Genomic DNA, 18,275 nt, shown 5'->3' on the forward strand with positions numbered 1-18,275 from the left:
CTTAACCGCTAGGCCACCACTGGCCCATAGTTAAAGCTTCCAGCGCCTGGTATTCCCAGGCAGTCTCCCATCCAAGTACTAACCGGGCCCAAACCTTCTTAGCTTCCAAGATCAGACAAGATCGGGCGTTCTTCGGCCTAATGTGTTTATTTATTGATCGTTATGTGTTATAGTGTTTTAATGAAATATGCCAATCTGAACATGCATGAAATTCCATTTACATGCATGTTAATTTATTTGTTGACACTGAACGCTCTGCGGCGTGTCTTTATACTTGTACTGTAGTGGAAATGTCCCGCTTCTCTCCTCCGAGCCGTTGCCTGTAACGCCGTTCCCGTCCTGCAGATGGCGCCGCCGCCCGGCCGAACGGCGCCCCAGCGCTCAGCAGTCAGGAGTGGATATGGCGAGAGTCTCGCTTCCTGTAACGCGCCGCGTTTGATGTGACCCCAGCCCCGCTCGGAGTTCGCCGGATATCGGCCGCTGGTCGCGGGCGGAGCGGAACCGAGGTGGCCGGACGATGGCGGTGAACCTGAGCAAGAACGGCCCTGCCCTGACAGCCGCGTACAACGAGGTGGTGGATGAGAAATCCAACACCAACTGGTAAGTGCTGGCGTGTTTGCCGCCGCCGGATCTGTAGCCCGCAGCCCGCCCTGCTGCGTCGGTTCTCCAGTTGAAGCAGACTTCAAGACCAAATCAAAAATCCAGCATGTCGCACGTCGCCTTCCGTCAGATTAAAAAAAAAAAAAAAAATCTCCATCATGCGCCGTCGTTTGTGAATAACTCGTAGCGCGAAATCATTTTAGCATAGCATAAGTGTTGTGGCTGGCACGCCAGTATCATTTCCTCGTTTTATTTATTATCATTCCCAACGACACACGTCCACCAACACCAGGGACAGGATTGTTAAATAAACTCTGCGGAGTTTAAAATGCAGGTGGTCGGCATTTTACAGTCAGAAATGTCGGTGTGTGTGTGTGTGTATCCATGCTTGTCTTTGGCATTGGCTACTATGCGACCGGAGATCAGAGGTCAAAGGTGAGGAGCTGGTCTTGATGTGACTTGATGTTTACATTCATGGCGCAGTTATGTGCACCAGGGTGAGCTTCAGATTAGTGATGGGCGTGGCAATACGTTTCGATGTGCTGTATCTTTATAATCAGTTCACTAAAAATGATTTGTAAAAAAGATTTGTTCACCCAATCACCGGATCATTCAGTGCTTCTGACTCATTTGTAAAAAACGAACTTGCTTGTGTGTCATGATGTTTTAAATGTCTTGTCCTGTGGTATGCTATTTGACTGGTCTTCTCTGTAGCGATGCCCTACAGTAAATTCAGTGAAAGATTCACACTGAAATATTAAGCACTCGCTCGCAAATTGCCGCAATGAGAGTTTTACGCACAGTTACGAGTTTGTTTGTTTTCTTCAACGTACAATTGAACCCAACACCAGGACATGGCACCACACCCCACACCCCGACCATGTTGTTGCTCATTTAATCACCACCCTGCAATCTGTTACTGCTACAATGGTCATTGTACAATGCACTTTAGCAGAATCCACAGCCCATGTCAGCAATGTCTGTGTCTTATGTTCTCGTTGAACATAAATATTTGCATGCATTATTGGTTACGTAATTGTTTACTAGCATTGTTCTTCTTTTATTCTATTTTATTTTCCCCTTTGTTGTGTTTTATTTATTTTTATTAATAATACTTTAACTATGCACAGTCAAAACAGAACTGAACTGAGAAACGGACCGAAACACTTGAGGAAGTGAATCAGTTCAGTACGTGTCCTTAAAAAATCCGTTCTTTTGAACGATTTGTTCGCAAACGACACAACCCTACTTCAGATGGGGATGAAATAAGTTAGTCCTCTGCTACTGCATTTCAAATAGTGTTTTCAGCATGATGTCACAGCACAAAGAATGACATGCCCCATATCAGAACTACCCCTTAAGGTTCTGACATGGAACATTCAACAGTTTGTTTCAGGAGCCTAGGTGTTACTATTAAAAAGATGCAAGATTCTGAAAAACATAAATGTCTGATGATATGGTTGTTCATGGACCAGTTGTTAAGTGAGAATGACCCAGTCATTTTGGAATTGCCTTGAATCGTTGTCCGTGTATTTAATCAACCCGTAATGCAAGCAGACAAATACATATATTCAGTTAGCTGATATCTGTTGGCGATTTGTGGAGATTATTAATCATGCTGATCACACTTCGCCCATTGCTTTTCACCTCTTGCAGTATCCTGTCCCAGGCCAGTGGTGAGTGCTTCTGCTCCTGAATTCCTCAGTCTGCTGTGTGCTGTACCCTGGGTGCCTGTTTAGGCCTGTGCATTGTTTGCATGTGCACCTCCCTCGACTGGAATTTGCTGAGAGGACACAGCGGGGTGCCCAGTTTTTCTGATTAGAGTGTTTGACCCGGGACATGGTTTCCATCCCTGTGGGGATGGAAGAAAGAATGACTCCTGTCCCATTCTGCACATGCTCACATAGTATTAGCTGATTATTTATTATTAATATTTCCTCTATATAAACTTGACCAGGCTATTCATTAACCTGTGGAACACCCCCCTAAGGTCGAGCACTTATGAATTTTCCATGGAAACATGACATTTTGCATGAACCATTGTGGAAACCGATTTGACTTGACTGAATAATGTAACCATATCCTGTACTGTGGCATCACTACACTTCCTCTCTCGGAATTGAGAACATTATGTGAGGGCTGAGTTTCACAGAGGAAGCTGACTCTCCGCTTCCTTCATGCAGTCATGCCTTTGTGCGAGCAGGAGGGAGAGAAGACTCTGAAGTGACAATCACTTCACTTTCACATGTCTGTTCACCGCGATATGTTTGGTGTGTCGGTTGACTTGCCATGTAGTTAATTTCCCTCTCACACTTACGAAAGCCTGCAAGTTTTTACCTAATTTCCGCTGCGAACGATGAGTTTTTGTGTGGACCTGACCACAGCAGCGTTCTGGCTCGTGCAGTTTGTGTGCCTGTGAAAGTCATTGAGAAGCCTGTTTTCCAGACGTAGCGGCATGTTGGTTTGGAGAAATGCTCTGCAAGATGACTTTTTCCTCGCAGTATTGCAATTTGTGGGATGAATGAGTGCAGTTCAGTCGAAATGGGGGAGAGTATGCAATGTTTTGCCAGTGACCATTATGAATATGTGCAATATTGCCCCTTGCCTTCTCCTCGTTAGTATAGTGGAGAGTATCCCCATGCGGGAGACTGGGGTTCAATTCTTTGATGGGGAGGCAATGCTCAGGTGTTGGGCAGTGGTGGCCTGGCGGTTAAGGAAGTGGCCCCATAATGAGAAGGTTGCCGGTTCGAAGCCTGATCCTCCGAGGTGCCACTGAGCAAAGCACCGTCCCCACACACTGCTCCCCGGGCGCCTGTCATGGCTGCCCACTGCTCACCAAGGGTGATGGTTAAAAGCAGAGGGCACGTTTCGTTGTGTCACCGTGTGCTGTGCTGCAGTGTATCACAATGACAATCACTTCACTCTCACGTTCATATTTATGTGGTCATTTTGTAATCACTGCCAATAGTTTGACATATTGAGAACTTTATTTTTGCTTTGTGTGTTCATACTTTATGTATGTGAATATCTGTATAGAGATCTGATGAAAACAAGGGTTTGGTTCTTCTTATTTCTTTTATTGTATTATTATATTATGCATGTTGTTCTGTTCAGATCCTTTTTTTCTTGCTCTGGGTCCATTTTTAAGGCCAAGGTAACATGAGAGTATAATGTAGTGTGTTTTTCCAGTTTAACTGTGGTGGTGTTTCTCTCTCCCACTCTCTATAGGGCCTTATTCACTTATGAGGGAAACACCAATGACATCCGACTGGCTGACAAGGGCGGTGAGAATTTCTTCATGACTTGTGACAACTGGTTTGCTTGTGTAAAGCATAAACAGAAATTAGCAACGTTCACAATCTGACATGTCTGATATTATCACTGTTCCAGGCTAAAAGAACAGCCTAAAATTCATCCAGGGACTAACTTCATGCTGAAATTTAGCACCCTTCCCAAATGTTTTTTTTCCCTCACCTTAGATGGCGGGTTGGACGAGCTGGTGGAGGAGCTGAATAGCGGCAAAGTGATGTATGCCTTCTGCCGTGTTCAGGACCCGAACTCCGGACTCCCAAAATATGTTCTTATTAACTGGGTCAGTTTGACTTCTTTCTCTCGGTCTCAGGATCTTGGGGTTCTGGTCTTGTCCCCCAGACTTTTCTCATTTCAAAATGTAAACCTGTGTCCTTGGTCAAGTTGATTAACCTACCTTATCTGTCTGTTTGGTATGATCTATGCAATAGGAGTATAGAATGAAGAAAAAAAAGATTATTAAAGGTTTTTTTTTGTAAAAGTCCTGTGTGGTGACGTGTGCTCTTGTTCTTCAGACCGGCGAAGGTGTGAAGGATGCCAGGAAAGGACTGTGTGCTAACCATGTTAGCGCCATGGCCAACTTTCTCAAGGTATTACTGTACAGAGTCGGGACTACACTGCTAGTAGTTCTGTTCTGCACCTTCGTCAAGCATCCCGGTTCCCACACGGTTAAACAAAGAGCAATTGTTCACACTTCTGTTACGTTGCAAAATGGTGTCCAGAAATCATTATTCAGCATCCATCGCTGGACCATCAACAGGACCAGCACTCTGCCTCCAATGACCACACATTTGCTTCCTTAGATATTTTGATTTGGAGTGCCTGCATAATCTGGCAAAAAGTTTCAGGTCAGCAGCCATGTAGCCATTTGCAATTGGAACCCTGTCCTGTTTCTGCTTTCCTGTCTTTCTGGAAGAGGAACTTGAATCAGAATTACTCAGAGCCTGTGTAAACAGGTGGAGTCTTATGCTGTGTGATATACCGGGCGATATGTTCTGTTTGTGCGTCAGTATTTGCATCACCTCACATTTGTACTGCCTCCTCTTAAGCGAACGGAGTTGATTGTGTTGGATATCAATTTCATTAAAGAAATTGCTAAAATGATCAAATGAATGAATTTGCAGCTGTCATATTCTATCAAAATAACTACGGATTTTCTGTAGATACCTTACTTGCTGATGTTTGTATGCTAATCGCACTTCTTGTGATCAGAAGGCACCACATTGGCACCATATTGTGTGTGTATGTGTGTGTGTGTGTGTGTGTGTGTGTGTGTGTGTGTGTGTGTGTGTAATTTCTGTCCTAGAGCTGAATGTATGGCAAATAAATGCTTGCTTATTTTTATTGTGTGTGTGTGTGTGTGTGTGTGTGTCGTCTCAGGGTGCCCATGTGACCGTAAATGCACGTGCAGAGGAGGATGTGGAGCCAGAATCAATCATGCAGAAAGTGGCCAAAGCATCTGGCGCCAACTACAGCTTCCACAAGGAATCCAGTCGCTTTAAAGACAGCGGGCCACAGGGGCCTGTGGTATGTCTTTGTGCTCATCCACGTATATTCCATCTTTTAAACGAGGTTTTGTATATGCTATTAATATTGTATTTCATGTATTATATAATTGTAGTTGTATACTCTGCTCAGCATGTTTCCAGGTGGGTTATAAATGTCCTCATGTGACCTGTACAAATTCAAATTGTAGAATGGAGACACTTGCCTTAAATGATTATTAGTTGTTTTTATTAATGTGTGTGTGTGAAAATATATGTCTGTTTTTGCATATATATATAAAATATGAATTATTCACATATACCTATTATTCACAGGTAATATGTTGGCACAAATATTAAACCTAGCCATTGTGTGTTTTCAGGGTTCTGTGTACCAGAAAACAAATGCCATGTCAGAAATAAAAAAAACCAACAAGGACAATTTCTGGGCACAGGCTGAGGTAACGTATGACTCTACACTCTATGACTCTGAATTTTCTCTGTGTTTGATTTCTGAAAATTCTGAAGTGGATGTAGCTCTAACATTAATTGTATTTCAGTTGTTTTATAGTTGCGTAAACATGGCTGTAGTGCAACACAATAATTTACAGCATTTCCCCCACCTGCGTTTCGTAGGTTATAACATTTTGCCTCATCTTTTTCTCTGTATTTAATTTAGTCTCCTCAAATACATAGGTCTGTAGCCACGTTTAGAACAAAGCATTATGCCCTTGTGATTTTTTTTTTTTTTTCTTTTTCTTTCTCGTCACCTCCTCAGAAAGATGAGGAGAAGCGGCGCCAGGAGGAAAGGAAGAAGGCAGAGGAAGAGCGGCTGCAGCTGGAGAAGGAGAGGAAAGAGCGTGACGCGAAGGAGGCGGCACTGCGGGAGAAGAAAGCGAAGGAGCGCGCGTCTCAGATCGATGAACAGAAGTGAGTCTGTCTTCTCCTTCAGTTATGTCTCATAATGAGTCCCTTATTTTGCTCAAAACCCCTAAGTGAACCCCATAATCATCAGCCACCAAGTCAATCCGTCTGTCCAGTAGTCTATTTCATCTTCTCTGCTGCGACAGAGTGCTCTGAGGGGGCAAGGCTTTGCAGGTGATGGCCAGAGACTTTGCTGGACCGGCCCTGTGGAGAATGCATTTGCTGACCAGACATGATGTATACGGTCTGATATGGCTGCCTCTGGATTGTCCATGGTCACATGTTCCTTCAAATAAAGAGGAGAAACCAAGAAAGAAAACGATTATTTTATTGTCAATTTTACTTGCTTGTATTTTTAACTGGCAGAATGTATGACTCAAACGTTACAACTGGAGATGCTGTAAATATCCGAATGCTAGAACATCTCATTTAACAAAGCTTGGAAGATGCAGCAGTTAAACGGTGTTCACTGTGAAGGCCAGACCTATTGACCTTATCCTTTACAACTGACTATTACATTTGTTATACTTTGTAACAGTAAAGATTTTTATTATTCAAGACCCCATGTGTGATTTTAAGTGTTCCTCTTGACCAAGCAATATAACAATTAGGAAGTGCTTTAAAGAGATTCTTAACTCATTTTCCCCTCCAGCTTAGGCCACTCGTTTCAGTGCATCGCTGTATTTTCATCAAAATGACAAATCATAGCTTAACAATGCACATGCTTATCTAAATTGGGTTGTGAGTGGATTGAGTGTCTGAATTGTGTTCTTCCATAGGAAGTACCAGCAGCAGCAGGAGGCTCAGAGCAGGGAGCAAGAGAGGCAGCAGTGGGTGAGTTTTCCTCTTATCTTAAACCATAGTGTCCTCAAGTTCACTGTACAAGTATACAGGGCTGGGCAAAATGACCTCAAATCCATAGAATTAGTTTTCTTTTTGTTTGTTTTGGTAGATTTTCTAATGAAATACACTATTTTCAATTTTAAATCTTTCAGTAGACAGTATATGAAATCAAACTGTGGGCAACATATTACTTTTTGAACTTTAACTGAATTTTAGAAGGTAATTAGATTTTTGTTTGATTTCACGTCACAAATTTCGAACCAAGGAACTTTGCATTGACTGTGCTGCAGGTAAATGTAAAAAAATGCTGTGGTGATGTTGCTTTGAATAGGAGGAGCAGGAGCAAGAGGCCCCGCAGAAGAAAGGCTTTAAGCGAGGAGAGTCGGTGGAGAAGGCCAACGTGAGTTCAGGCCTTCTGAACCCCCAGCTGGGATAAAAAGCTTCAGCTTGGAAGCTGGGGCTCTTGCTGCTGCTGCTTTATCATATTTGCTTCTTTGTAGCTGAATTTCCTTGCCTCTCTAATCAGAAACCACACTCTACATTTGGTTTGACCTAAAATATGTTTTTACCAGGTATGTGCTTTAAAATGCCACACATAGACTTTATTCTGGATGGCTTGGGATGTGGTTGATTTCACAGTAATTGTATATGTCTGATAGTACAGGTGCTCTGTATATATGTGCACTTACATATATTCTATGTATACAGACAGATATATTTTAATCTATTTAAATATACTTTAAATATATTCACTCGTTTCCAGACTATATATCTGCATATTCTCTTTGCTTTTTTATTTTTATTTTTTTTGCTGCTCTTATCTTGTACTGTCCACTTTCTATCTTGACAATGTAAATTTCCTACTGTGGGACTAATACAGGATTATCTTATCTTGTTGTTGGTGCCTGGTTTGTGCTCCTTCTTCCGCTTCCAGAAACGTCCTCTGCTGGCTCAAGGCTGTTTTTTGTTTTTTTATCTTTCTCTTCTTACTTTAAAGGTCTTGCATGTGATCTCAGATTTTTTTTTCAACAGGAAGCTGCTTCTCTCATATCCCAGCGCTCCGTCAACCCCCGAGAGATGTTCAAACAGAGGGAGAGGGGTGCTACCCCTGCCACTGCAGACAACCCACCGGCCAGCCCACAGCCAGGTAGCATGCATCCCTGCATATATGCATTAAGATGTTTTCTGTCCGGCACGGTGAACTGATGTCAACTGCCTTCTGTTTGGACATCACACGTGTGAATTGATCCTTAACATTTAAATGTTAAATTAAGAATATGAAAATTTTTCATATATGGTTATAACTGTCTCTGAACTTATCAAGGTATATGTTAGTGGCAGGTAATGCTGTTCATTTTCATATGGTGTACTTTGATATATTTATGGTTTTATCAATATATCAATATATCATTTATCAGATGCGCTTATTCAAAGCAACTTGCAATCAGTAATTTCCTTCTGTGGTTTTTTTGGTTCATAAGCAGGTATGTTACCCACTAGGCTACTACCACCCCACTTGACAACCTGATACTTGACTCAAAAAGTAAAAAATGTTAATTATTTAAGTATAGACAGCCTTCATAGTGTTTTTTAGAAACCTGAAAGATCTACTGTAGCACTACTCTCTGCGCTGTGGTCTTCTGTTATGTTCAAGCCGCTGAAACACGCAGCAGTTTTCGCCGCAGTGCCATCCTTTTCCTGTTCTAACTTGCTATGGACACACCCTTGTGTCTCCACAGCATTTCCATTTTACTCATCAGTCTTCTTCTGCTAATGCCATCTTAATTACAGTTTCATCATACAGCCGTGTCTCCTCTTGCCCTGTCACTTCATGTCTCTCGTCTGTTCTGTCCATCCTGTGTGCTTGTGTGTGTCTCAGGGCGACTGCAGAGCCCTTTTCTGTCCAAGCAGCAGGGCGAGCCCGAGCTGCCCCGCTCACCTGTCCGCCAAGCCCCTGCTGCATCCACCTCACCTGTACCTGCGTCAGGTACTGCACACGAAAGAGATGTACTCACACTAACGCACATGCAGGGTACATAAACGGGCTTTCGATGGAATTTCAGCTTTGGGATCTGACGCTTGTGGTTGGTACCGGTTTCTAAGTTTGTTCTGGGTCATTAACAACACTTCATTAACACGTCATCAATTCTAGTCTGGCCCTTGTTTTTAATGTTTTATTGTTTTTTGTTTATTCATAATCCCGTCACACCCCTCCTTAACAACCCCAACCATCCTCTTTTCTTGTTCAGTTTACATTCCTGTGTGTGTCGGCTAAGGTTTGTGTCTGCACTGTCCAAATTGGAAGTTTAGGGAAAAACTGTAGAATAATGGATTGCAACACCTTCTGCCACTTAAAACATCTTCTGCTGTTTCTACAAGTCTGTTGTAGAGCTGTACGTACTTCATGTAGAAGACATGTAAACTTTATGCCCGTTCTGTATTATTTTACTGTTTTATTCTGAAAGATTCCTTTCAACTCCACTAGATGGAGTCAGTTTATTGAGCCTCAGCAATTTGATTTCAGATATTCTAGCTTTATGAACCGTCTTATCTTTGTGAGCACTTATATAGCAAACAGCAATATGACTTTTCACATTTTAGTGGTGGTAATTCTATTATTATTTTTTAGCAGAAGTAGTAGAAATCTGTTAAATGACCCCTTAATCGGTACAGTCACAGTATCCTGTGCCTTATTGCTGCTCCATCATCCTCATCCTTTGTGAATGTGCTTGCACACATCCATCTGTGTGTTTTCCTCTGCATGTGTGTGTCTTGATCAGAACCTGAGGAGGATCAGTACGAAGACGTGGCACCCAGTGCGGAGACTGAAGGTGGGATATTTAAACACACATGCAGAGCAGGTTCATGTTGTATGAGTGTGGGATTTTCTCACTTTTCACTCATTAGCTGTGGTCCCGTGCACTGCTCTTCTTGTTTCTTGTGCTCGCTGTGTACCAGTTCTGCCATGAAGAATTCAAATTTACCCTTTTACTTTTCTTTCCCAAATTTTCTTTACATTAATGGCATTTATGAGATGCCTTATCCAGAGTGACTTACAGTCAGTAGTTACAGGGACAGTCCGCCTGGAGACACTCAGGGTTAAGTGCCTTCCTCATGGTAGCAAGTGGGGTTTGAACCTGTGACCTGTGTTCTCTCATGTGTCTTTCTGATCCCTTGACTCCACAGCCCTGAATGCACATTATGAATCACCTGTGCCTAAAACTGCTACTCACTGTGAGACAGAACAAGAGCCAGACAACTTGTATGAGACCCCACAGGTGAGACCTCCCTTCTCTGTATATATAAATGCAATGCCACTAATAAAATATACCAGTATGGATGGACATGGAATTAGGTGATCAATCTGAATGCCATGACTTTAAATCCCACAGACTGAGGACCAGACGGCTTATGAGGACACTGGTGACAGGGGCATCTGTGCTCGAGCACTGTATGACTACCAGGCTGGTAAGACCTTACTTTTTATGTGATAAATGCATGTGTGAATTCTTGGGAGATTTTGCACATTTTGTGCATATTGTAATATAATTCTCTATGCCTATTTATTCCAAAAATTAACTTTAACCTTTAAACATTTTTAATGGTGCAATTGGTAAGATTTTACCAATTCATCCAGTAGCTGCCATGGGTTGGGTACTGACAGAGACCCCAAACAATCATTCTCAAACTAAACCTGGGTGGGGAAAAAAGGTGGGAATTAATAGTTGAATTAACAGCAACCAGATTTTGTACCAATCAAATTGTAATAGTTCTGGTTTTTATATTCTGTATTTTTCCCTTTTAGCGGATGACACCGAAATTTCCTTTGACCCAGATGAGATCATCACAGGCATTGAGATGATCGATGAGGGCTGGTGGCGGGGTTATGCCCCCAATGGCCATTTCGGCATGTTCCCAGCCAATTATGTTGAGCTCATCTGAACGTCACACCACACTGACTTTTCAAATTGGCAGATCCACGGCATCTCAAGATTAGCAAACACCAGGGACCAGCAGTTCATCAAGTGTACCTTCTGCTTATTATTCAGATTTGACTAAATAGTACCAATTACAGACCATTGTAGAGGAAATTTAATGATTGGATTAATCAAGATTTGTTTTATTTGATTGTTAATGAATTTAAAATGTTTAGTGTGCTGGACATTTCCAATAATAGACCTAAGAGGACTTATTTTTGTGAGTATGTGTGTGTTTGCAGTAATCATGTTTCTGTGTTCAGTGTTTCAAAGCATCTGAATTGTGAGAGTAACATTTCTGCAGTTTTTTTTTTTTATCATTTTCCTATGCAGGAGCAAGATTTTGAAGGTCCTCGAAACCCTGTTTTCAGTGCAATATGTGGACAAATAGAATAGAAAGATTGCTCTTCTTTTAAGCAGAAGGCAAAGGGAACAAACGTTCATCATTGTCTTTGTGCTCTTCATCTTGAGAATCACAGTGTATCCTTACTCGCTGTCCACATCCTTCAATTCTTCTAAGAATTTTGAAAACTGTGACATTTAGGTTTCAAAGATAGCGCTCCTTTTTTTTTTTGTTGTATTTTGTCAAATTTTCGGCCTTTTGTTTTCCTTAGTCACCCTGTCTGACCAAGTCATGATTAGCTTATGAGTCATTAGCTGTGTAAAAAGGGATCAATAAATTTATGTTTTAGCTTGTGTTGGCTTCATATTATCCTATGAAATCACTTATAGGACCCTGTGTCACTAACTGAAGGCCAGTCATTACGACCAGCGAGTGGTTTTGGAAGATGCACTGGTCTTTGTAGGCCTACAAAAAGCTTATCTCAAAAGCCTAAAATTTATAGTGCTTGTTTACAAGAGCTGGGATACAAACCTGGAGCGCTTAAACTTCTGTCTTCTGGTTTTTGGTGCTTATTTTATGATTGCTGGTTTGGGTAAAGGAGAAAACGCGGCACGAGAATACATGCTGCTGAAGCGACTGTATCTTACCATTCCCTACCGATGAGAGTTAAGGGCAACGCAACTGTGCCATAAAAATGTGACGTCCCGTGGGAGAGTGCTTTCATAGGAAAACCCCTCCCATTTGAATTAATGCCGCAGGAACATGGAAATGATGCTTCAGCAAATGAACTGTGAGGTGAATAGTCAGTGTCTGCATTGTTGTCACTTTAATTAGAAAAAAAATAAAGACACTTTGGAGTTAACACACTTTGAGTTTGTTTGTTTGTTTATTAACCTGTAACAAAATTGCATGTCATAATGTAGCACTTTGTCCTATAGAGGTACTCAGCTTAAGATATGGGCTGCTGCTTTAGAATGGCAGTTATCATTTGTTCACAGTTTCTTACTATATATAATATATATATATTTGTTCCATTTAAACCAACTTATCAGCCAAGCAATTTGGAGTTCTAGAATGAAACACAAAGTTGGCCAAAATTGAAATAATGGTGTGTTACAACGTGTGTGACATCAGTGAGTTCAGAAATGAGGGCCCCACGTAGGAGTTTCCAGTGAAATCAAGATGCTGGTTCTTCAGGGCAGAGACTGGCTTTGGCCAGGAGAAACTACATAATAAAAATCCAGATGGAACTTCACATTTCTGTGCTTGTGTTTTAAATGTGATATTTTGCGTCTTCATTGTTATTGCTGGAGTTGCAACTGTAAAACACCAAAGAAAATGAGAAAAGATCAAAGTTTTGCACATTGTAGTTTGAATGCACATTTTGAACCTACCTGCACACCAGGAAGTACTAACACTTTTTAGTTTTAGTTGATTGCTGGAATCTGCTGGAACTCAGGAAACTGAATCATATACAGTAATTCTGTTACATGTTTATAATATTTATAATATTTGAAAACTGAGGGGTGTGTGTCCCCCATTAGATATTTATAATTATAGTCTCGCTAAAAAAATAATCTGGGTACAGAGAACAGACAGCTTCCTGGAATGAGAAAACACAACGGTCGGGGATTTTTGTATTTAATCACCTTCAGGTTTCAGTTGGTACCAAAAAGAAGTTTCGTTTTCCCCATCTTACTGAGATCAAAATCTCACTGCTCTAGACAATTTCGGCTAAAATAACAAAGTTGTTTTTCACAAACCACACATATCTTCAGTAACATTTGATTAAATATATTTTCTTCTTAGTTAACCTTTAGTTCATGTATTCCTTGCCATGTTCTTTGACATCAGGTTGATGCATTGTTAGCCAGGCTGGACTGATTTTTTTTCTTAATACCAGCTTTACTGTGAAAGAAGAACTAAGAAGTAAGTCTCTTAATGGAAAAATATAATTTTACTTCTGCAAATTGGCTGTACTCCTGCTACACGGACCTGCAATGACCAGTCTATTCATATTGCATAACAGGGCATTTAAAATGAACAACAAACTTTAGTGTGTGTGTGTGTGTGTATAAACACGTTTACATTCACACAATCACAAACTGGTATTCATTAAGACATTGTTAAGATAAGAGATTTTAAAGGCTCTGTGGCGTTCATGGTATAATGCTCTAACGTCATTCAGGGGAATTTGTTTTTGTGATTTCTCAGAAATGTTCAGCCTTCATTGTTCTTTAAGTGCATTTAGAGAAACTATCATGTATGTTATTGAAATGTCAAGCATGTGTTCTTTTATAATTTAAGGATATCACTAATAATGATTTGCATGATTTGATTCAACATCAAGTTGAGGACAAAAATATATATACAAACATATGGTTATGTATAAGCATGAATATGTGTGTACTGGCAGCCACTGATTGTGCAAGTTGTCCCACTAGACAGAGGTCTGTAATTTTCATCTTAGGTACACTTCAACTGTGAGTGAATGAGAGAAAAAAAAAAACAAGAAATCATATTATATGGTTTTTTTGTCCCAGTCTCGTGCAGGTGTCCAATATTGTCCCTGGTGTCCTTAGACAGCTCTCTGGTCTTGGCCATGGTGGAGGTTGGAGTCTGACAGTTTGAAGGTGTGGACAGGTGTCCTTAATACAGATAACCAGGCGGCATTAATACAGGTAATGAGTGAAGGACAGAAGAGCGTCTTAAAGATGTAACACGTCTGTGAGGGCCAGAATTCTTGCTTGTTTGTAGGTGTTAAATACTTGTTTTCTCCGTCATATACAAGTAAATTCTTTTAAAATGTGATTTCCTGTTTTTACATTCTGCCTCTTACAGTCGAAGTGTACTTAATGTGAAAATTACAGAAGTGAAATTTACAGAACTCGCTCGTCTTTGTAAGTGGGACAGCTTGCACAATCGGTGGCTGCTTGTTGCAGGATGCCCAGGGGCGGAGTCAGAGGAGAGATGAGGTTGAGAACAATGTTGCAAAAGGTGGTGCTTGTTTTTATTTATTTACTTGTTCTTTTTTTTTTCTCAGAAAGTGCAAATATTTATAGGTCAAAAAGGGTATTTCAAAAAATAAATCAAACACAAAAATAAAATTAAAAAAAGACAGAAAACACATTCCCTTTTTTACATTCCCTAACCCTTTTTACATGTTAAATATTAAACATATTTGTGACACCTCAGCAGCATCAGGCAAGTTAGAAGTTAGAAGGCATGTCGTCATAAGGCCACTTATGATGGCCTCTAGTGATGCTTACTGTGTGAGCATCACTCTGTGACTCTGCCCCGCTGTACAAACATCAGTAACATAAGTTACATGAAGGTGTTCCTTAGACACCCCCTAACTCTCAACCTTCCACTAGCCAAACTCCAATCGTCTTGCCTTCTTCCCCTTCTCCACTCTTTTTCCTTGACCAACAGCAACATCTCTCTCCCACACACAAAGGAGGGAATGTCCTGGACCTGGTCTTCAGTCGTCCTTCTCCAACTTCCGACCTTTCTTCCACTCCACATCTCTGACCACCACTTCCTGACCTTCACACTCACTCTACCTACAGGATCCTTGACTGTCCCCCATCCATCCTTCATTCGACACAACCTTCACACTGTCTCACCTTCGTCTGTGTCTTCCTGCATTCTTTCACATCTCCCTTCATCTGACTCATTCTTCTCCTTACCACTAGAGACAGCCACTAACTCTTTCCTTCTAAACCCAAAAGGACTTCTGGATCTCCGATACATTGCACAGCAATCGAAGAGTACTTCGAGCAGCAGAGAGAAAATACAAGAAATCACAGCTCAGACCTAGTGTATTACCAGAATTTTCCACTAACCTTACTAAACTGCATTTACAAGGCAAAACTGGAAGCCTCTGCCCACCACCCTCAAAGACTCCACAACATATTCTTATCTTTACTCATCCCCCTGCCCCATCTTCCCTAACTGCTTATGATTTTGCCAACTTCTTCACAGGGAAGATTGAACAAATCTGTAAGATATTCTCCACCACAAATCCTGCTCTAACCTCCAGGGTAGATTCTACCCTACTGCTCTAAATCAGTTTTCTAAGGTCACATCAGATGAAATCATTCAGATTATATCGACAGGCAATCCAACCATTTGTCCACTAGATCCAATCCCTTCTACAATCACAGAACTTATCTGTCAACACAGGCCACCCAGATACTGGTTCAGTCCTTAGTAATCTCACGACTGGACTACTGCAACTTGCTTCCGACCTCTACAACTCATACAAAATGAAGCAGCACGACTGATCTTCAACCTTCCCAAATTCTTCCCTCTGCTACGTTCCCTCCACTGGCTCCCAGTAGCTGCACACATCAGATTCAAAATACTGATGCTGGCCTACAAAGCCAAACATGGAGTAGCACCATCCTACCTCACAGCCCTTATTACATCTCACACTGCACCTCGTATACTCCGAGCCTCCAGTACTGCTCATCTGGTCCCTCCATCTCTGAAGGTAAAAGGAAAACACTCATCTAGCCTCTTCTCCGTCTTGGCCCCTCGGTGGTGGAATGAACTTCCCCTCGAGGTCAGAACAGCTCACTCACTGAGCACCTTCCTCTTTATTCACTCTGTTGTATGTATAGAAACTACAACAGAGTGAATAAAAAGATTTTATTCATAGTTGGGGGTCCTAGTGAACCAGAATTGATCACTTAATTTATTGTAACATTGAAGCACGTTGTAAGTTGCTCTAGATAAGGCCATCTGCCAAATGCAGTAAATGTAAATGTAAATAAAGCAATTCAGACTGTGCATTTGTTATTGTATGTATTTTTGTTTTATTCTGTTTTTCTGAGTGTGATTTTTGAAATTTTAAAATAAGCAATAAAAAAAAATGATGCATAATCTTCCTTTCATTTTTTTATGTTATAATATTTTACCGTATGGTTTGATGGTGCCAGGGACACAAAATGTCTATTTTTATCCTTGAAGTTGAAATTACTTTTAATTTTTTTACCTCTATGCACATTGTGGACAAGCATGTTGCTTCAGTTTGTGAGAGCATTGGTCACCATTCAATGTGTATCCATTTAAAAATAATGTAAATCTCCATGCAAAAGATCTGTGAAAATGTAGGAGTGCTGAAGTGAAATAGAGTCCAATTATCCGTTTTCAAAGCTATTAACGCTTATGAAATTCTCTGTCATTGGTTGATATCAAATGCTGCATTCTGGTCATTGTGGGGTACAAGCAGCAAGGGTTCATTCAAACACCAAAAGAACATTCAGACACTACACACATCTTTACAGGGGTTGGACAATAAAATTGAAACGCCTGGCAAACAGTGATTGAGGTATAAGGCTTATATTTACATGGCCAGTATAGTCTAGCATTTATAGCAGAGTTAGTACAGCAATAACATAGCTGAATAGAAAATATTAGATATCAGTAAATGTCATTGATATGTATCTTCCTCATCTTTGACTATGACAGCAGTCTTTGCGGTGCCTCAAGAGCCTATGTTAATATCCAAGTTAATATCTGTACACCAACGTAATGTCCACAACTGTGTTATACAGCAGTAACTGTGGACGCAAGAGGAACCTGTCTGATTACTAAGGGAGTGATGTCTGGTTACTAACCCAGACTGTTTAAAAAAAACATCAAACCACAGCTGCCCATTTGACTTTTATGTAAAAAACATTAATTACATTAATAATTGTACATATCAATTTTCCTGTTTCCACCAAAACCAGAACCTGAAGTGGAATATGTGACTCTAGTCCATCCATTTGAAAAGGGGTAAAATATGTCAGTCCATCACAAAATCCTGCAGACTAGCATGTATCAAATTTGGGCCTAAAATTAATGGTACTTTTATATCATTTTTTTTTATCTTTTCACAGGATTGTGAGTCAAAGATGGATTCAACAGTTTTGAGCGAAATGACTGCTTTTCCTGTTATTTAGTCACAGACTCTCATTTGCCAGGTCTTCCAACCCCCTTTCAGTGGTTGTGTGAAATGAATAGCTGGGGAATTTTTTTCTTCTGTATTTGCTGCATTCTCTCCTTTCTCACCCTTTTCAAATACATTGGTTCTGAACTGTTCCATGCAGTGACTCACTGGTGTTTATTTTACCTACTGTAGCTCTGTGAGTGCTACCTACACTAGCTTTCATAAGCCTGTGAAGCTACTGGTTGGTGATATTGAATCTACTGGAGCATTACTCAGTAATATGTAAGTGCTATACATTCATCATGTTCACCAGAATCCAATCAAGTACACTTATATATTTATAATATATTGAAATATGGTGCCTATAGTATACTATAGGCACCATATTTCAGTATTTTATTAAGACTTACAGTTAAAAAAAATTGTATGAACATAGTGACAAATTGACACTATATTTATAATTGTAACATGCTGTTTCATTTGCCACTGAGTCAACCTCCTTCACCTGAGGGAGTTTAAAATTGCCCATCCACACCTTCCTGCACCACCTTGCCAAAAGCTTTGCTGACCATGTTGAAAAAGGGTTTCACTTTGCCTAAATGACACACTTTGAAACTGAGGTGTGATCACATGCTGAGTCAAACAGAATTCTCAATATTAAAATATATGCATATATTCCCCTCCATGTGAAAATCAAATAATTGCAACTAATACATCTGTTTTCATGGGCTTTGCATTAAACGCTAATAAGCAGATTTCTGCAGAAGTTCATTAGTCTCTTTCTATCATCAGTGGTTTGGATCATCTGTTGGGTGTTTGATTATTTGAGTTTAACTGTTGGATGTCTAGAACCATCT

General features: G+C 40.7%; 1 protein-coding gene across 4 annotated transcripts; it reads left to right on the plus strand.

Annotated features, from left to right (window-relative positions):
* Positions 1 to 365: 365 nt before the first annotated feature.
* Positions 366 to 12,346, plus strand: dbnlb (drebrin-like b). 4 transcript variants are annotated; one of them, XM_028996869.1, is made up of 15 exons: positions 366 to 600; positions 3,829 to 3,884; positions 4,080 to 4,192; positions 4,425 to 4,499; positions 5,290 to 5,436; positions 5,777 to 5,854; positions 6,172 to 6,323; positions 7,097 to 7,151; positions 7,492 to 7,560; positions 8,193 to 8,307; positions 9,040 to 9,147; positions 9,941 to 9,991; positions 10,347 to 10,438; positions 10,553 to 10,628; positions 10,966 to 12,346. In XM_028996869.1, exons 1-15 carry the CDS (start codon positions 518 to 520, stop codon positions 11,100 to 11,102), a joined length of 1,407 nt encoding a protein of 468 aa, XP_028852702.1. In that variant the 5' UTR covers positions 366 to 517; the 3' UTR covers positions 11,103 to 12,346. The 4 variants fall into 4 exon arrangements, with proteins under 4 accessions (XP_028852702.1, XP_028852703.1, XP_028852705.1 ...); XM_028996870.1 differs by lacking the exon at positions 9,941 to 9,991; XM_028996872.1 differs by lacking the exon at positions 9,040 to 9,147.
* The last annotated feature ends 5,929 nt before the right edge of the window (positions 12,347 to 18,275 follow it).

This window comes from Denticeps clupeoides, chromosome 11, assembly GCF_900700375.1.
Source record: "Denticeps clupeoides chromosome 11, fDenClu1.1, whole genome shotgun sequence".
NCBI lineage: Eukaryota > Metazoa > Chordata > Actinopteri > Clupeiformes > Denticipitidae > Denticeps > Denticeps clupeoides.